We start from the raw sequence: 19,646 nt of genomic DNA on the forward strand, positions 1-19,646 counted from the left end.
AGAGAATATTTCACAACCAACTGTTGTTTATTACTGGGAATATTTCACAACTAATGGACACAATGAGAGAATGTAGGCTACAGTTGTCTAATATCTGTTGCAGAAGGTGGGAATTTTATGACATTTTAGCAATGCTGCAATACCTTTTCTTTTAACAACTGCTTTTCATTTCCTTTAGTTCAAACTTCCTGAAACAATGCTATACAAGTGAACTATACAGCATACTCAGGTACAATAATATCAGAAGCAGACTTTGCAGATTTAATTCTTGATTTGTGTATACTTGCTAATTTAGTTTTTTTAACTCTGTAACATTGAAATTAATTATATTTTAAGAAACAAAAGCTGCGCACACATCAAGTTGTTCTGTTCGGGAGTATTGTGCAGTGGAGGATAGTTGTGATTTCCTCTTCTACAAATTTCTGCTTAATGTTCTTTATCTCCTCCATTCCTACGCTTAAAATCATGATTTCCTCTGCTTGTGTGTTTTGTGATATACGCAAAGGTAAAAAAGCATTCTGGTCCCTGCAACCACAATTTCTCCCCAAGTCAGTAAGAGAGTACTGTCTGTAAGACAACACACATATATATATATATATATAGATAAATATATATATATATATATATATATATATATAGATATATATATATATATATATATATATATATATATATATATCTTTGTCAATTTTAAAGGTAGCTCCAAGAGTGGCTACTAAATGAAGGGTCTATTGAAGCATATGAGTATGGGGAGGTAATGAGTACCCCCTGTGGTGGAATCCCTTACAGATCCACAGATGCAGTGATTATATCTGTTGTATGTGGCATCAGCTGTCCTACAGTGTGGATCAATTGGTTTGAAGATTCTCAAGCAGTGCCATAAGACATGGGAGACCAGACATGGGCAAGGACCAAAAAGTAAGACCTCACTAGGCTGAATCCTTAAACTCCAAAGTGCCAAAGGAACTTTATTCCTGGAGTGAGAATCCAGTCAGTACTACTCAGTGAAAGTGTGAACTAGTGATGAAGTGATCATGGCACAAAAGTCTGCAGTGGATATGGGCATGAAACAAGCACTGAATGAAGCCATATGCTTAATGGAGTGGCTCCAACAACAGTGTCCTGACAGAGATAATTTGCAGCCTGATGGCTACAAACTGCAGTCAGCAATGTTTCCCATTCTGGTACAAGGGAGTTCCTGCATTCCAGCTTCCAAAATTCAAACACACTGTTCTAATAAAAAATAAACTAGCAGTTAATGCAGTGCATGATGGGCTTCTCCTCCCTGGAATCTGCCCCAGAAAGAATACAGGAAAATGAATTTAAGAGCAATTCTTATACAACTTTGGGGAGGAACTGTGGATTAGTCCCGAAGAACACCCAGTGTTTTTTTGTCCTTTGAAGTTGTTCTATTAGAGAGCATACTTCATGACCGGCTGCTTTGAGCCTGTGAGTGGAAGATGTGGCCACCAGAAAAAATGCATATTATTATTCCAAGAGAAAGTGTCAGAGCTGGTAAATTCACAGGCTAAAATTAATGGGCAGTCCTATCAGTCATGAAGTTTATGTCCTAGAGGTGAGATGTTTTTCGGGGTGAGTAGATATGCAAACCAGCTTTAAAGAGCTGCTTAACTAGCTGGGGCCTTTGTATCCCTTCAATGAAGTCATGATGAGCAGAAATTCCTGAACCATGGATTAAGTCAGAGCCAAATCATACAGACATTTGAGATAAGGCAGAATCATCTATAAACTGACCAGTTGAGGTAACATAGTATACCTCTCCACTGAGAGGGATAGCCTCTTCCACATAAGCAGGATATGCCTGCTGACTGGAATATTCCATGGCAGCTTTTCTCACCTCTGAGACTCTTGTTGAAATGTCAGGTATGAGGAGTGATCTAGACCAAATGGCCTGCCCTAAGGAGGAGCCAGTGATAACCCCAACATGGGAGGAGAGAGAGAGAGAGAGAATGTGCATGACTTTAAATTCAGATTTATTAACATGCTTGAGCTCAAGCACTATTACAGTAAAAGCAAATATATATACTGTAGGCCAATGAGAAAAGGTAGGCCTTGAAGCATCTCATGAAGGCTGGTTAACCTGGGGTATCCCTCATAAAAAGGGGGTGCATGACAGGAAAATTATCAGTCATCAAATATATCTAAACACAAGCTGGGAACTCTCAACAGGCCCGAGGATGAGGAATGCAAAGGCTTAACAGGATGTATGGAGCCAAGATCGCTTTCATACATGGGGACCTAAATTATGAAGGGCTAACTACATCAACAACAGAACTTTAAAGGTCATTTGAGACTAAATAGGTAATGTTTGCAGACTTCCATGAAAATACACCCTTGGGATCACTTCATTGGCTCTTCTTGACAGAGGCTCAGTTAATTAATCAATGGGGCGGCGAATGCTGACACACTCTGGCTAGGCTTATAAATGCCCTCGGGCAGATAGCCTAGTACCTACCTATGAACCTATGAACCTATAAGAGCCTGAAATCACTGCCTTCTCAGCAACCAAGGGACAACAAGAATGATTTTTTTTTGCAATTCTTCTCAGACTTTTGCAATTAGACTTGGAATCGGGGATGTTGGGAAGGTTAGAGGAATTTTACTTGTTGTGCAAAGGAGAACAGATCCACTGTCAACTTTACCTTGCCCTGCTGAACTGAGAAAAATGTGGAAGTATCACATTCTTCCAGGTGGTGAAGAGATCAATCTCCAGGGTGCCCTGGTCTCAATAGATTCTTACCAGATAACACAACAGGACTCTTGATTCCTCAGTTCCTGTTGAGAACTGAAGGTGCAGCATAGGATATTTGATGGCATTTTCCATTCTTCCAAGACATTAACAGCCAGACATACATTGCCTCTCTACAAAGGGAATACAATTGACAGTCCCACCCTGCTTGCTGATGTATCATACCACTGACTTGCTATCTGACCAGTCATCTGGACTTTTGGCATCAGTTCCACATCCACTGTCTTCATTGCAAGAAACAATGCCCAGAGCTGCAGCTTGTTTATGTGGTATACTCTTCACTTGTGGTTCCACCTCCCTGAAACACGGCAAAGCTGAGGTAGGTACCCTTCACCCTTAAAATCAGTGAAACATCACTTATCAAGGTCTACAGTGGTTCTGATATAGGAAATGCAAATAAATAAATAAAAATAACAGTCCAGCTAGAGTTATCACTGTGTGATAACTTAAACCTGTAACGGGGCCCAAGGGGTATATGCAAATTACCCCTTAAGGATATCAAGTGTTGCAGCTACATGGCTTCTGAATGCCCATGACTTTTACTTTTTAAGTCTTTATGGATAGATTTAGGCTAATAAAGCCAAATCCCACTAGTTCTGGACATGCATGTTTTGGCCTTTTTAGTGACCTCATCAGCACAGCATAAGTGAATTGTTTGGCAATACTTTAAAAATAAAGGGTTTTAAACCCAGCTGATGCCCATTAACATCAAGGTGCCTTCAAAATATGCCAACTAACATCCAAATGTCCTTAAGTGGTAATTTGCATATATCCCATGGGCCCCCAATACATGGGTTTTAAGTTATCACACACTGAAAACTCTACCTTGGCTGTGTTTTTATTTGCAGTTTTTACTGAATGGTTTATCCGTGTAAGATTTTTACTGTTTGATAAGGACTCTTAGACTAGTGGGAATTATCAAGCATATCATGGTCAAGTGATGGACTTCTAACAACATAGGGAGATCCATGAATGAGCAGGGACTCTGCAGCCACTGATGTCTTACTGACCACTACAGCATCTGCGTCCTCAGATATGAGAAAACATCTTGAATATTTGGTTGCTGTCAAGCTCAAATTGAGCACCCTTATTTTGCCAAGATGGAGACCTCCTCTGCTCCCTGACTGATTAAGTAAAATCAACACTGGAGAGTAATCATATCTGACTCATTGAATCCAACCTTGTGTATCCGACTTAAAGAGAGCATCTCTTGAGTCTGAAGACCACAGGGCCTAGAACCAGAGATTCCACCAAGGAAGTCCCTCAGTAGAGTCATTATCAGGCAGTCCTCAAGGTAAAGGAACATATAGAGGTCCTTCTTCTGCAAACCTTCAGCCACATAGCTAGCACCTTTGAGTGCAGAGCAGAGACAGAAGGGTAGTATTTTGTACTGGAACTAGGACTCACCAAGATCAAAGTATGAAAATTGCTGTGCAGACCCTAGAGTCTAATGTGACAAATCCATGCATAATGTCAAGCAGAAATCATCCTGGTGTCCTGCTGCAATATAATCATAACCAAGAAAAGTCATCTTTTGGAATTATGTATACCAAATGTGCTTGCAAGACACTGAAGTCCAAGATTGGATGGGCAACTTTTATTCCCTTTTGAATTAAGAAAGTGGTAATAATAAAATCACTAGCCTATTTAAAAAAAAGGCAGCATGCTTTATAGTCAGTTAAGAGTCAGAATGCTGTCCTGTCTCAGGAGCTCAATGAAGATGTCTTGGACTCTTACTGGAAATGTTTCTGAGGTAATGCCTAAACAAAGGGTACAACATGGCCACCCAAGGCCATATTGTGAACATATTAATCTCACTGACTGCTCCCAGAACAGGGAAAACATAAGTAATTACCCTAAAACACACAAGCAACCCTGAATTGTAGTCAAGACTGCAAATATAGGGCCATTGGAGTCATTGTCTGTGAATACTTACCTGGCACAATGAAAGAGAGTAGTACAATTTAAAACTAAGGAACCCATCTTGGATTAGCAAAAGGGATTTTCCTTGGAAAGAGGCCTGGCTTGGAAAAAGCATAAGGGGCTATAGTAGAACCCTTGTTACCCATCACCATGGACAGGGCTTTTTTCTCTTCTGGTGGTCCTCCCCACATGGTGAAAGGCATATGCCAATAGCACTTCCACTAGAAGGAAGCATCTGGGATTTGTGGCTGGAGCTTATTCTTAAAGGATGGAGGCCTCCATTACACCATTGTCTGCATGTATGTCCAAGGATGAATTCTCTAACCATGGCACAGGGCAATCAAAATTAAAATGGGTCCCAAGGCAGCCTACTGCAGTGGCCAAAGCAAACTCTTCTTTGATCTCAGAATCACAAAAGGCTAAACGCTTTTACAGTGTCTGATTTACTATGGAGGGATGGAAATCAGGCACATAAGACAGACAAGTAATGGATCTGAGCCCCAACGTATCATAGATTAATAGCATCTTGCCTACTCTGTCTTGAGCTTCAGCATCCTTGTCAGGCAGTATGTTGTAATAGGGATTTTGTTTCTCAGAGATTTGCTGAGCCACAGCTGTTACATAGGATTTGGCACTATGATACTTACTTAGAATCTTACTCCACTCAACCAAAGGATTATAGAGGGAATCTGCCTTTATTGTAGTAGAGGGAGCAATGTCTGAATGCCTCCACAGTGCAGGTAAGGTTTCTGTAAACACCAGGTCAATGGATATGATGTCTCAAGGCTCATCTTCCTACTCCTCCAGATACTCATTCAGACAATTGTTAGAAAAGGCAAGTATGCACTTTGACATTCCACATAGGACTTCTTCAGTGTAAGGTTAAGGGTTGTCATCCAGGAAGGATCTATAGGAAGGAAAAGCTTTGCTGTTCTTAGCCTTCAGAGAGATGAGAGCCTGCAAAACTTCTGAGTCCCATTCCCAGGACAAAGAGGGTGAACCCCCAGAACTGTATCTGCAGACTAGGTGGGCTTATGCTTGAACAGTTTGCATAGGCTTATGTGTGCAATGATAAAGCAACAAAGGTCATGTGACAGGACATCAGCAGTCACAGATACACCCACTGAAGGCAGTGTGTGGACTGGAAATCCCTACATGGAATATGGTACTGGAATCACTTTGTTCCCTAAGGGTGCATTCCTGCATCAACAGGCACAGATCCCACATGATCACCAAATTTAACTCTTTAAACCAACTATTTTAATTACCTTAATGCAAAACTCTTAAAATGTATGTAACCAAATTACTTATCTAAACAATTTTTACATAATCAAAATATTACTATATGTTACAGCACTCATAACTCTGTCATTAGCAGCTCACCTAACCTCTTGCCACTCTCAGCCAAATACCCAGCTACCAGCTATCCCACCATGGAAGTTTATCCTCATGCCCATATCACAGAAAATATTCACACTTCATAATATCTTCAGCCATATACAAGCATAAAATCTTCAATCAATTCACCTGTAGCATAACACCCTATCAGATCTCACCACACATCTCCCTCAGGTATGATAAATACATAGCCAAATTCCTTAATAATCTTAAAAATGTAGCATCCCATCTTGCAGCGAGGGGTGATGTCCATCCAAACTCTGGCCCCACAACCTTCATACTTCAGCTTAGAAACACATCCTCCCCCTGCCTCAAAGTACTCAAAACCTATCTTGAAAATGATCTGATCTGCTACTACTGAATATAAATATCAGAAGCATCCTTAATAAAATTCAGGAACTCCATGCTACCATCTCACTCTACTCACTAGGCCATTATAGAGCATATACTTCACTGAACATCAAAAACTATACTCCAGGAAACAGTCATCACGGGTGATTTTAATACAGATTGGCTCACTTGCAATTCAATCAATCCCATTAACCATATAAACCTGTGTGGTTTTAGCCAAATCATTCAAAGTCCCACTAGAACTGACAAAAAGTCAAACAGGCATGCCATCCTTGATTGGACTCTAGCTAATAAACCATCCCACTCACACTATTTTGGCTGTCTCCACGACCGTCTTAGTGACCATATACCAACCTACTTACTTAGGCAATGCATACATATCGTCTTAAACACACCATTTAAAAAACATATCTGAAACAAGAAAAATTTCAACTCCCAAACCTTTATATCAATACTCAGTTGCTGTAACTGGACTCCTCCAAAAGAGTTACCCCTAAATGCGGCCATACCTATCAACTGTCCAGATTTTCACACAATGTCCAGATTTTTGCCTCATATTTTTGGTCTGTTCTTCATAAAATTTGTGGTTTTCTTGCAAATCATTAAAGACCGACGTCATTAAATAATGACAGACATTTAAGTTTCAGACTTCATATCCTTCAGAAAATGCATGCTAACAAAACAATTTTTATTCTAACTACTTTCTAAATTTATAACAGCAACATTTCAAAAGTGTCCCTACTTTTGGACCTCCCCCCCCATTATTCTTAGCTTTGTCCAGATTTCTTGTGGTAAGACGTCGAGAGGTATGGTTGAGGCTGTAGAATGTTTCATTTCCACCTTCCTCAGTATACTGGACAAATTAGCAGCACCCAGGACAATACAGTCAAGGTCAGCCTATGCCTCTTGGTTAACTAAAGAAACCAGAGCTCTTCTCAAGCCGACAGCTAAGTCCTGGGAAAGATGGCATGGAAATAAAACTCAATCTAATCATGTAGCTTATCAAGAGCTAAGTAACAAAGCCAAAGAAAAAAAAATCAAATCAAGCAGGATGAAATAAACTATTACAACAATATCCAAATGAAACACAAAAATAACAAAAATTCTGGTCAGCAATAAAAGCTATTCTGCACCCCAGCCAATCATCAGTGCCACACTCCTAATGCATATTTTACTGAACGCATCCAGTCACACTCGAAAAACAACTGCCCCCCCCGTAACAACAGCCTTATCAGGAAATAACAATGGGTATATATTTTCCCTCCAGCCCATTTCAACAAATAGTATAAAAAAACTTCTCAGGAAACTTAAACCAAAAACTTTAGCAGCCGACAACTTATCAAATGAATATCTAAAGCTATCTGCTAATGCTATTTCTTACCCTGTATGAATTCTTATCAACCATTCTAACTTTGAACAGCAAATCCCACTACTCTGGAAAATGTCATATATAATCCCTCTACATAATGGTGGTACCTCTACAGAACTTTCTAATTATCGGCCTATTGCCATTCTGTCCCCACTATCCAGAGTTCTGGAAAAGTGTATTCACTTTCAACTTCTGGACTACCTGTCCACAAAAAAACCTATTGGCCACAACACAGCATGGATTTAGACCCAGTCATAGTACTACAGGTGCTCTCCTCAGTTTTACTAACACCATCAATCAACATAGTTTCTGCCATCTTTCTTGATCTGTCAAACGTTTTTCACGCTGTCTCCCATGACAAACAAATGATAATACCCTCTAATCTAAATCCCAATCTCGCCACACTTACATGGTTCAGAAACTGTCTAAAAGGATGCAAACAAACTGGAAAAAGGGAGAAACACCTGTCCCCTCTACTTCCAGTTACACTGTTCTATTTACAGCAATGTTCTATTCTTGGTCCTCTTCTCTTTATTCTCTTTACTAATAACCTTAACACAGTTTCTTCTCTTATTTATCATTTATTTATTTATTTTACATTTGTTGACTGGGAAAGTCCAACTAGGACAGAGCCTATTTTCAGCGGAAGTCCGGGGAAAAATGCTGCGGATGCATGTCTTTGGAATGTAGAAGGAAACCAGAACACCTGCAGGAAACCCATGTGAACACAGGAAAGGACATGCAGACTCTACACAGAAGGCACCTCACCCGAGAATCAAACTGGCGAACATCTTGCTGTGAGGCAACAACTTTAACTGCTGTGCCACTGTGCTGCCCTAGTCGAGTTGCCTCCTTAGTCCAGTATGCCGATGATTCCACTCTTTTATGTGCCACTCCTTCTATACAGCAAATGCAAGATATAACCCAAAAGGCCTTTACTGTTATTGAAGTCTGGCTTACTGAATCCCAACTCATACTGAACCCTAGTAAAACTAAACTCAGGATCTTCCATCACACTAGATCAAACATCCCCCTCCCTCTTTCTTGATCAAAGCTTCAGATAATACAACTATCACATCAATATCCTCTACAAAACTCTTAGGCGTCATAATTGACAACAACATGAGATTCAACATACATATTTCCCAAGCCATAAAGAAAGAACATAAAAAACTAGGTACGCTTTATAGAAATAAGAAATTCCTAACTAACAACAACAGGGTAACCATTTCAAGAACACATCTTCTTGTCTTCTCTACTGTATGCTTCACCCATACTTATCAGCCTGAAGAATGCAGACCTAGCTAAGCCCAAAACTTGTTATTCTACATATCGGTCTCACCACTGTCTAGCCCTAAAACAACTTTCCGGTTGGAACTACCACACCTATTAGCCTATAATCAGCTGATTGCTGCTCAGAAACTATTTTACAACAAGATAAAACCCCAGTTCTCCAAAACATAATTGAACCTTACTCTAACAATCGAATACTTCACTCCACTTATAAATCACTATTAAAAGTAAGTAAAGCAAACAACACTGCCAGAGACTCTCTTTTCTCAAATCATGTAGCCAGACTCTGGAATTCTCTCCCACAAACTATTAGATCAACTGCTTGCTCTGGTAATTTTAAAAAATGACTCAAAACCCCACTTATCTAGTGCATGGCTTTTCTAATGCAATAGTCCAGGGTAGCTTAGACCCTCTACAAGATACTGCCCCCCCATAAAATCAATATCTGCAAAAAGTGAGCTCTATCATTATCTTACTAATTTATCTCCATATCTTTTTAACTTGGTATTCTCTCCTACCTCTATCTTCCTCAATTTATGTAAGTCAAAATTTCAAATTTCATTTTTGTTAAATTCACAGTCTCTTCCTACTGACTCTCAGTTGCAATAATCACAGAATTTTCCAATAGGTAACCAATTATTCAAGGATATATGTGTGAATGAACACCGTTAGCCTTGTTAATTCTTGTAATTATTATTGCAATACAGAAGAGTGACTAATGCTATCTACTATGCATAACTTGTATGAAACATATGTATGGATTGTCAGCCTATATCCTGTGGATATGTACATGTAACATTTAGTCCATATATTGTTTTGTTTGTTTGATTCTGTGTGGAGCTTTTCACCCGGGCCTCAGCTGAAAAAGGGTTTTATGCAGTTGGACTTTCCCGGTAAACAACTGTAAAATAAAATAAAACAAATTAATCAAATTACATTTAAAAAAAACCTGCCACAATGGAGTGCTAACACCCACTCCCTGCTAGGTGCTGGAGCTTGCTAGGGAGCTCTAAGGTGCAAGCAGGTATATATAACCAGATATCACGGGAATGAGAAGCACTAATGCCACAGGCTGTACCCTCTTAATGTACTTCCCAGAGTGCACTTTGCACAGATCTCTTAGCAACCTGCAAATCAGAGGGCACTAGTAACCATGACCCCTTGCTACTCAACACAGTGTATAACATGTGAAAATCAATGGCCATCTCAGGAGTGACTTACCTCCAGGGTGGTATCTCTCATATCTGCCCTCCTTGTCCTACAAATGTTTTAGTCCATGTTTATTTTTTCTGCCTAGCAGCATTCTGAACTACATCTCCAAGAATCCCCCTTTCCCTCCAAGCAAAATGGTTTAGCTTATTCTCCTGGACAGGCACCATTCCTGATAGTGGGACAAACCCAGGAAAAGAAGGGTCTCTATAAAGTTAGCTGGAGTACAGTTTAGCTTCAAGTGCGCACTCATCCTAAGTGCTTTCTTGGGGGATTGTATTAGTTTAAAACCCTTTTCACTGGATTCTGTTGTGTGTGTGCTATTGAGATGGGGACTACAGTATTAAGCCTTACATGCATGTGTGCTTCCATATGTGTACCAGTCCTGACTACACCACTAAGCTTTTTTGGCAGTTCTATGCATTTTATCATTCTTTTGCTCCTGGTGTAATCCACCCAGCATGTTTCCCCTTTTCTGGGAATCGGCAACACTGCAGATCAGACAACCTCCATTCTTGCAGAATGAGAGACTGAGTATTGGCTATTCACTTCACCTCTCCACCTGGATTCTCCAGCCCGTAGATAAATACTGAGTCCTAGATCATTGGTATCTGGATTTTATCCCATTGTACCACAGGGCCTATACACTTTCAACTTCTTACTCTATTCTGACACCAGCTAGGGATCACACAAGAGATCCTTCTGTTTAACTGAGCCCTCTGGCCAATAAAATAACTACACCCCCCCCCCCCCCCCGGAATACTTCCCAGCTTAGATAGACCTGAAAAACACCTTCTGCCACAAAATGGGTGGCCTTAGTCCTCTAAATGTAAAAACACAGCAAAAAAGGACCCTTAAGTGCAATGAAACAAACAACTTATACCTTGGCTAAATTGCCCCTCTACAAGGTGATTACAAGATTAAACAGTTCAAGTACCAAACAGTAAAGGAGAAAGGGTGATTTGTAGTAAAAATACACTTTAAATTCTCAGAAAATTGCAAAATACAAGCATTGATCACTTCAGTGGAGGAAAAACGAGTACAATAATACAGAGTGAGGACTTATCTTTAACTGGATGACACTGGATTCAGTGGAAACACTTCCTGAAGCACAGGCAAGTAGCAAGTGTTTGCTTAGCTGTGTGGAAATGAGCACAAACCTGTGCAAATAAGCCTAATTTGTAGAAGCAGAAATGAAACTGAAATCTAACTCCTGAGTCTTCTGGCCAGTAAAATGACTATACTTTGAACCCTCGTGGAGTGCATCCTAGCTCAGACAGACCAGGCAAACACCTTCTACCACAAGATGGGAATGAGTTTGTAGACAGAGCTGATTCGTTTAGATTGTCTGGCCTGCATTCCTAGTAGAGCTACATCAGTGTGGGCAGTTCTTTTCAACTAACTGCTTGGTAAACATCCACATGCCGAGCCTCGGTCTCAAACACTTAGCACATTCTGATGCTACCTTAATAAAGGGGATATGAACAATTATATAAACAAATGTTGTTAAAATGACTTTTGTTTGTATTAAAGGTTGGGGTTGTGGGGTTCTCTGCGACAGCACAAAAACAAATTAAATAGGATCCTCCTTAGAAGCAGTGCATTCTGCAGCACACTGACTTTGATGTGTGACTCTTAATAGATGTTTGTTACACAGGCCTGTTTTGAAGAACTATACAGCCTATAGCCCAGCCTTAAGATATTCATTAATTGTTTCCTTTATAAATGACTCTACTGATTTTCAAAAAAAAAGCTGAGGTTGAACTAAATAGTGCTTAGTTTTCCACCTTTTCCTTGCTACTACATTTCTGAAGTGTAATTATCTCTGCACCCCACCATTCATTAAATCCTGCCTAATCTTTCTGTGGTTTGTTAATGGCAGTGGTCTGAGGTATGACTTGTTCTATGCACATCTTTTTCAGTTCTATGGTGAATTCCATTGAATTCCACTGCTCTGCCATCTTCAGTTTAAGGGATAATTTAGTTGGTGCAAAACTGATAACTGATTTCTCAAACTACAACAGCACAAACACAAAATAAGTGACGCTACCTTTGACTCCCCTGCACTTGCCCAGTAATCAAGAAACCTCAATCACATCATTAGCACCAGTGAGGGAAGTGCACATTGGGAGGATAACAAGTACACACACACACACACACACACACACACACACACACACACACACACACACACACACACACACACACACACACACACTAAAGTACAATTTCCCTTAAGAGCATACAGATATCACAGTCAGCATGGGGCTGGGTTCTCCCTCTTTCTCCAGAGCCCCAATAAGACTCCGCACTGGCACAGCTATAGGGTTAGGATCCCAGCCGAGTGGTCAAGCCAAAACTTCCCTGAACCTAGCAGCCTGGCATATTCCCTGAATACATCACCAGCAACCCTCAGCAAACAGGTGCTGGATGTCATCCTTGAGGCCAGTAGACCTAGTACTAGGAAATCCTGTTCAGAAAAGTGGAAAATATACTGTTCTTGGAGCCAGTCTCAGGGAAAGGACACAGTTGTGCCCACCTTACCTCAAATCCTACATTATCTAGTAGAGCTTCCCCACAAAGGCCTATCATTCTCATCAATTGAGATTCATGCCTTTGCCATCTCAGTTCATTACAATACTGAGCCACCCCTCTTCTCTCACCCTCTGGTCAAATAGTTCCTGAGAGGAACTAATAATTTAAGACCCCCGAGGAGAGCTCCCACTCCTGCCTGTGACCTTAAGTTTGTACTAGAGAAGCTCACGCTTCCCCCTTTTGAGCTTGCTGCTACAGCAGAGTGAAAATTCCTCTCTTGGAAAACAGTCTTACTTCTAGCCATCACTTCAGCAAGAAGAGTGTCTAAGTTACAAACCCTTATGGCTGTGGAACCCTTCATTATCTTCCATGCAGACAGGGTTTCCCTCAGGACTAACCCATCATTTATACCCAAGGTGGTATCCAGTGTGGCTTTAAACCAATCCATCCATTTACCAACCTTTTTTCCTAATCCTCAGAATAAAGGGGAAAGAATCCTGCACTCCTTGGATGTGAACAGACAGCTTAGGTTCTACCTTGACAGGACTAAACCTTTCAGAAAATCTGACCAGCTGCTAGTCAGCTTTGCTACAGGTGCAGAGGGCAAGACCATTTCAAAGCAAACCATCTCCAAATGGATAGCACAATGCATCAATTTCTGCTGCAAACACCATGGAAAACCCACCCCACAGGGGATCAGAACCCATTCCACCAGGGCTACCTCAACCTCTACAGCATTTCTCAGGGGAGTCCCTACCAGTGACATCCTGGAAGCTGCAACCTGGAGTTCAATGCACACCTTCACCAAGCATTACCACTTACCTATCTTTTCTAAATCCAGAGCTGGATTTGCTACAGCAGTCTTACAAGGCCTGCTAGCCAGCCCTAATACTTCTTGACTGCCTCCACCCTTCCTCAGCTTTGGGAATCAACCCAAATGTGATGACTGCAACAGTGAAACATGAAGAACATAGTACAGTTGTGTACACTTACCATAAATGTAGATGTCCAAGTGTATTCACTGTTGCAGCCCTTGTTACCCTCCCTCCACCCCCCCCCTGATTTTTCTATACTTTCTACCTATCCTCTTTTTTGGCCATATCCTATGGCAATGATATTTACTTTTTACTGGAGGTGTTCCACACCATGTAATTGCTTCCTATTTTGGGGGCTCCTGACATCTGGGGCAAGAAAACTGATGTAATGGCGTGGCTGAATGTTTTATACCCCTGACAACCTGATGTCATGGTAGAGGCAACAGCATCTGATGCAGAAATCCCAAGACTCTGGTATTCGGGCTGACTGAGGGCTACCTGCAGGCAGATAACCCAAATGTGATCACTGCAATAGTGAATACACTTGAACATCTACATTTATTGTAAGTGTACGCAACTGTACTTTCCTGAACTTGTGTGCATGATACACCATGTACCCCTGGGAAATCAGTGCTTGGAAAAGTCACAAGCTACTGTGGGGAGGAAGTTAGGTCATGGGTTAGGTTCTGCCTTCATGTGTATGTCTGTCTACTCTTGGCATCTGACTTTTTCCTTTGTGGGGGTGGGGACAAATGAAATTTTACCTTGATTGAAAAATAATGCCCTAAGAAGGAATTAATGGACCATTATTCGAGTCATTGGAGTAGGTTTGAAGATGTTCGTTATGGTGACTGAAAAAAAAAAAAGAGTTTAAAAGAGAGTAAGACTAGAGGCTGTTCAGGGAAGCACAACAAGTTGGGATAAACCCTTCATCCTGGGTAGATAGCAGCGTTATGGGAGTTATCAAATAATAATTTGAAAATGTATATATATAGATATATATATATATATATATATATATATATATATATATATATACATATATATATATATAGGTCCCCTTCAGATCGTCGAACTTTTAAAACATTGACTTTCATATGGTCGAGACCATATGATCGAACTTTTAAAAGTTCAAACAGTCCGAATGGAGATCTCCATACAGCCCGGAACAGGAAGATTTCCCTTTTCTGCAATGTACTGAGATCTCAGAGTTGGTATATTTAAATAGTGGGGGGTGTGGGGGAGTGCAGGGGGGTATGCCCCCCTGCTAGGAATGTGTAGTTTTTTTTGTTTGTTTTATTTATTTTTTTTACATGTTCAAACTTTTAAATGTTCGATCATATGGTTTCAGTCATATGAAATTTGAACATTTGAAAGTTCAATCATGTAAAGTAGACCTATATATATATATATATATATATATATATATATATATATATATATATATATATATATATATATATATATATATATATATATATATATGTATGTATATGTATATGGGTTTACTATCAAAATGTCGCCGTGCAATTGCACGGCTATGAAGTATTCGAACAACATATGTTCGAACACTTCATAGTTCGGCAGATTATGTGAAAAAACGTTATCATTGCGAATGGACTGTGCATTCGTAATTATAACGTTCGCTCATGTAAGGGGATCGCGGTACAATGCGGTTAGGGAAATACATCCCTTTCCTCACTGTAGTGCGATCTCCGAGTTGGAGAGGGTGTGGGGGCGCAGCCACCCACAGGGGGGTGCAGGGGGGCTTGCCCCCCTGCATAGATGTGAGTTTAGGCTAGTTAGGTAGGGAGTTAATGGAAGGGTGGGATTGCTGTTAATTGTCGAAAATGTCACGAGCGACATTTTCGACAATTAACAGCTGTTTTTGACATTAGGTACATATGGAAATGTTCATTTCCGATGTTAAAATTCGAACATTTATACACTTTTTTTTTTATTTTCGATTTTTTGATAGTAAACCTGTATATGTATATACACATACATACACATAGACAAACTACGGAATAAATTACCACATATAATCTGGTATCAGTAAGTAACATAACCGGAAAAGCAATGCTGAATACTTTCATGAAACAGCAATCAAACTTCCGTTCAAAAAGGAAGAAAAAGCAAAGCAAAGGAAGAAAATGAACAGATAACTCACATTGTTGGTCATATTATGTAAAACAATATCCCCTTCCATTTCAATTAGCTTAAAAATAATAAATAAAATGCAGTAGTATAACCATCAAACTTAAGCAGTGGTGAGCTAACAAACTTAGTACTTTTTATAGACTTCATAATGAAATATATATTCACACAAAAGAACAATTAAGAACATGCAAAATTGAAAAGATAGACAAATAAGACAACCCTGAATATTTTTACAGCAGTCCCCTTCTGAATTACACAAATTCAGTGCTTTTTCCTTCCATATCCTGTAATACTTTCAGAAGCCACAGTGGTGCAGCGATAGTGTTGTTGCCTCACAGCAAGAGGTTCTCCTGTTCGATTCTCGATTGGAGTGCCTTCTGTGTGGAGTCTGCATGTCCTCCCCATGGTTGAGTGGCATTTGAAAGACATGTGTGAATGGGTGTGCCTTCGTTGAAGATTGGGCTGGTACCTTGGCACCGTAAAAATCTACTGCCAATCATTAGCAGATTGGAGTTCTGCTGTGGTGACCCCTAACCGGGAAAAGCTGAAAGAACATCCTGTGATACTTTCATAGCTCCAAGAACGCTATAAACACTCATAGTGGTATGTGCAGATGTCTTAACTCTTATCATTCTTTTGGGTGGCTCTGAAGTGAAAAGAATCGTATCTCAACTAGTAAGCCTGGACAAAGTTTAAAAACAACAAACAAATGGGATATTTTATTTATTAAGACCTCAAGGAGCTCAAAATTTGATTAGAAGATCACATGGCAAAAAAAAAAGCCAACGAGGAGATTTATCATTCAAGTACACAATACTAGTCAGATGAGAAGTAGTATTGGAGCTTGTCAGCTATAGAACTGGAGACCAGCTGCAAAATAGCGATGGGGTAATGTGTTAAATTACTTTTCGACCTGCAAAGTGCAAGTATTTTAAACATATAAAACATCTACTGCCAGGGCAGCTATTGAAATTTTACTACAGTTTAAAGAAAGAAACAATATTGAGAAAGATAACTACTATGCAAAGTTAGAAGAAGAAAACAAATGACATAGAAAATACAATATATGAAAGATGGGTCAAACTAGGTGCAATATGAATACTACTGGGGCATTGCTGTTACATTTCTACTACTGCTAAATATGCTCACATATGGAAAGCATAGTTGCACATCAGGTTAGTAGCAGCATTAATTATAGAAGTTAAAGCTCATGCCCATTCATTTTCCATAGTGAACACTACATTTTTTTCCTGTCTATTGGTGACAGCCATAACTCAGTTTATCAATCCAAATCATTCTCTTTTTCATTCAGTTCTAATTCTGCTGCTGTGTAGTTCATACTTGAGAAAGTAATGTCTGTTTGTAATACTTCTTGTTCCAGCTGTACCAAAGGTTGACATCTGTTTAAAATGAGACGGGAGGGAAGTTAAGATGGTGTCAAACAATCCCTACATAACTTTGCTTCACCTCCTAGAATGCTGTCTATTAGGGCACTTACCTCTCTTTCCATTGGAAACTTAACAGGCATGCCTGGAAAAACTCATCTAGTCCTGTTAATGTCACCATGATCCTGAAAGATGGTCTAAATTGTTTCTTAAGAGAGTCTGCTGTCTTGGATGGGATGGCATCTAAAAATGCTTTACCCTCTTGTGTAATATCCAAATAACTGAGTTTGCTGCCCATCTTGCATTAAGAGACCTGTTGAAATATGTGCTGGTACCATATAACCTTTATCTCTGAAGCATTTGAGAGTTGGAGTAAAAACTTTTTCTTTTTGTTAAAAAGTGCTATGGTATACACAAGGGCAAATCTGATCACAGTTTTGGTAATCCTACAAATTGGTCATAGTTCCCTGGATCTTCATAGCTCTTCTTCCCGAACTTTTTAATTTAAAAATGTTAATGATGATGACATACCTGGAAAATTTAGTGCATATTTAATACTGATCTAGAGTGTTCTCCCCACAGTTACAAGTGCTTGCCATTTTAGGATGGTTGTCAACTCACATACAATAAAAAGTATTGGTTCCAAGCCATCCCTACACTTATTGAGGAGACAAAATATAAATTGCTTTACTTGACCCTGTTTTCAAGATCAACTATTGCAGGAAGAAAGTTGTGGATATTAGGCAAATAAAGATTATAAAGATAAAAAATGTAGTCTGAAGAGAACCACAGTGTAACATCAAAAATAATGTAGCAAGCCTGGCTCTGTATCTTATAGGAATGGAGTCCCTGTAGTGACACAAGCAAACTGGGATTGAATAGCTGTCCCAGCACTGGGGGAGCCAGGCAGGAAGAAGAATGGTGAAGGGAAGCGCCATGGCCTGTTAAGATCTCCTGAGGGAATGGGGGTTGCCACAGGGAGGTTAGATTTCTCTGGTAAAGACTGGGGAAACCACCTCCAATGCTTGAGGGAAGAGACGGGGCTTTTTGCTGGCAATGTCCTTTGCAGAAGTGAATGATAATCAGTACAGTCAGCCAATTGTACTTCCCACTTCCACTCCACACACCAGGCTTACAGGGCACTCTCTGACTCGGCCCTGATGGAAATGCTACACATTCGTAAATCAAACTGCAGGAGGGTCACTCACTCCAGGGATCTTAACCAGCCTCTGATATGAACAGGTCATGCTGGAGAGATAGATATATCTCCCAGAGACTGCCACTTCTCTGGAACAAGCTTCCAGTTGACGTGAAACAGAGGCCCTCCCCGACCCTCTTCAAACACAACCTAGATCAATGGATGGGTGACCACAGATTCACTCCTGGGGTGGTGCCCATGTCCCTCCTAGACAGAGAAAGTTGTTATTAACTACTATAGACCCTTATCTCTGTGAACTTCACTCACCTAACCACTGACAACTGGGGCAACTCAGGATAAATATGGCTAGACTTGTAAGGGCTCTAAGGCTGTTAGTCTAGTAACCTTCTGTGAACCTAGGGGTTCATGTGTAAAATGGTAAGAGATAAGGAAAAACCTCAAGGCATCCTTGATGGCTGTTTATATGAAGTCCTCCCACAGTTGACCCTCGCCCTGATGATAGAGAGCAAATTAGCTGTTTGGCTGGAAGGGAGGCTATCAATCAAAAGACAGTGGAGACAAAGAGAGTCCAAAAAAAGAAACAAAGAAAGTAGCTGTGACTGAAGTATGATCCCCATGCCATCCCAGTCTATAACAAGTAAAGTAATGAAATAGTATCCAGTATTCTTTTTGGTCTGCTAACAGTTCCTCAAATACTTTTGCACTGATTGTATTGCCTCTTTATTCTGATGCCATGTTTACTGCCTTAATACCACTTCAAGTCTGTTTTCCAAACCCATTGCCTGTTAGGCAGTGGTGGTCTCCCTAGTGTTTACAAATGTACTGTCTCGTATCTGTGTTTTTTCTATTCAAAGTATCTTAATTTTTGACTTAATTGGACACTTTTTTAACCTGTATGCCCTTCGTCTCACCTTTGATCTTTCTAATGGCATGTCAAAAACATTTAGTCCTTGAGAAAAGTAATATGGACTGTTTCTCCTACATTTAGTACTAGCTATAGTTATAACCTCTAAAGTGTATAAAGTAATTTACAGCAATATTATGTAATTCTACTTACAGTACCACCTTCTGTCAAGGTTTTGCATAACATCTCACTACCTGATTCAGCTTCAGTGTCTATTTTCCACTCAATATATTTTGACTGATGTTCTTCATGTTTCACTGTGGCAGTCATCACATTTGGGTTATCTGCTTGCAGTAGCCCTCAGTCAGCTTGATTATCAAAGTCTTGGGTCCTGCGTTGGTTGCTGTCTCATCTTCCATAGCGTCAGGTAGTCAG

The 19,646-nt window shown here is 40.0% G+C and overlaps 1 protein-coding gene across 2 annotated transcripts in view; it reads left to right on the plus strand.

Moving 5' to 3' along the window:
- The window catches only part of LOC122812027 (cytosolic purine 5'-nucleotidase-like), a 563,563-nt gene that overhangs the window by 117,602 nt on the left and 426,315 nt on the right, over positions 1-19,646 (plus strand). Inside the window, exon 5 of one of the 2 annotated variants that reach the window (XM_044084264.1) lies at positions 179-229. The exons of the other annotated variant lie outside the window; for it this stretch is intronic. Coding sequence (XP_043940199.1) covers positions 179-229 — 51 coding nt within the window. The remainder of the gene's footprint in view (positions 1-178; positions 230-19,646) is intronic. 2 annotated transcript variants of the gene reach the window in all.

This window comes from Protopterus annectens, chromosome 9.part0 (assembly GCF_019279795.1).
Source record: "Protopterus annectens isolate FY-2018-M chromosome 9.part0, PAN1.0, whole genome shotgun sequence".
NCBI classification, from domain to species: domain Eukaryota; kingdom Metazoa; phylum Chordata; order Ceratodontiformes; family Protopteridae; genus Protopterus; species Protopterus annectens.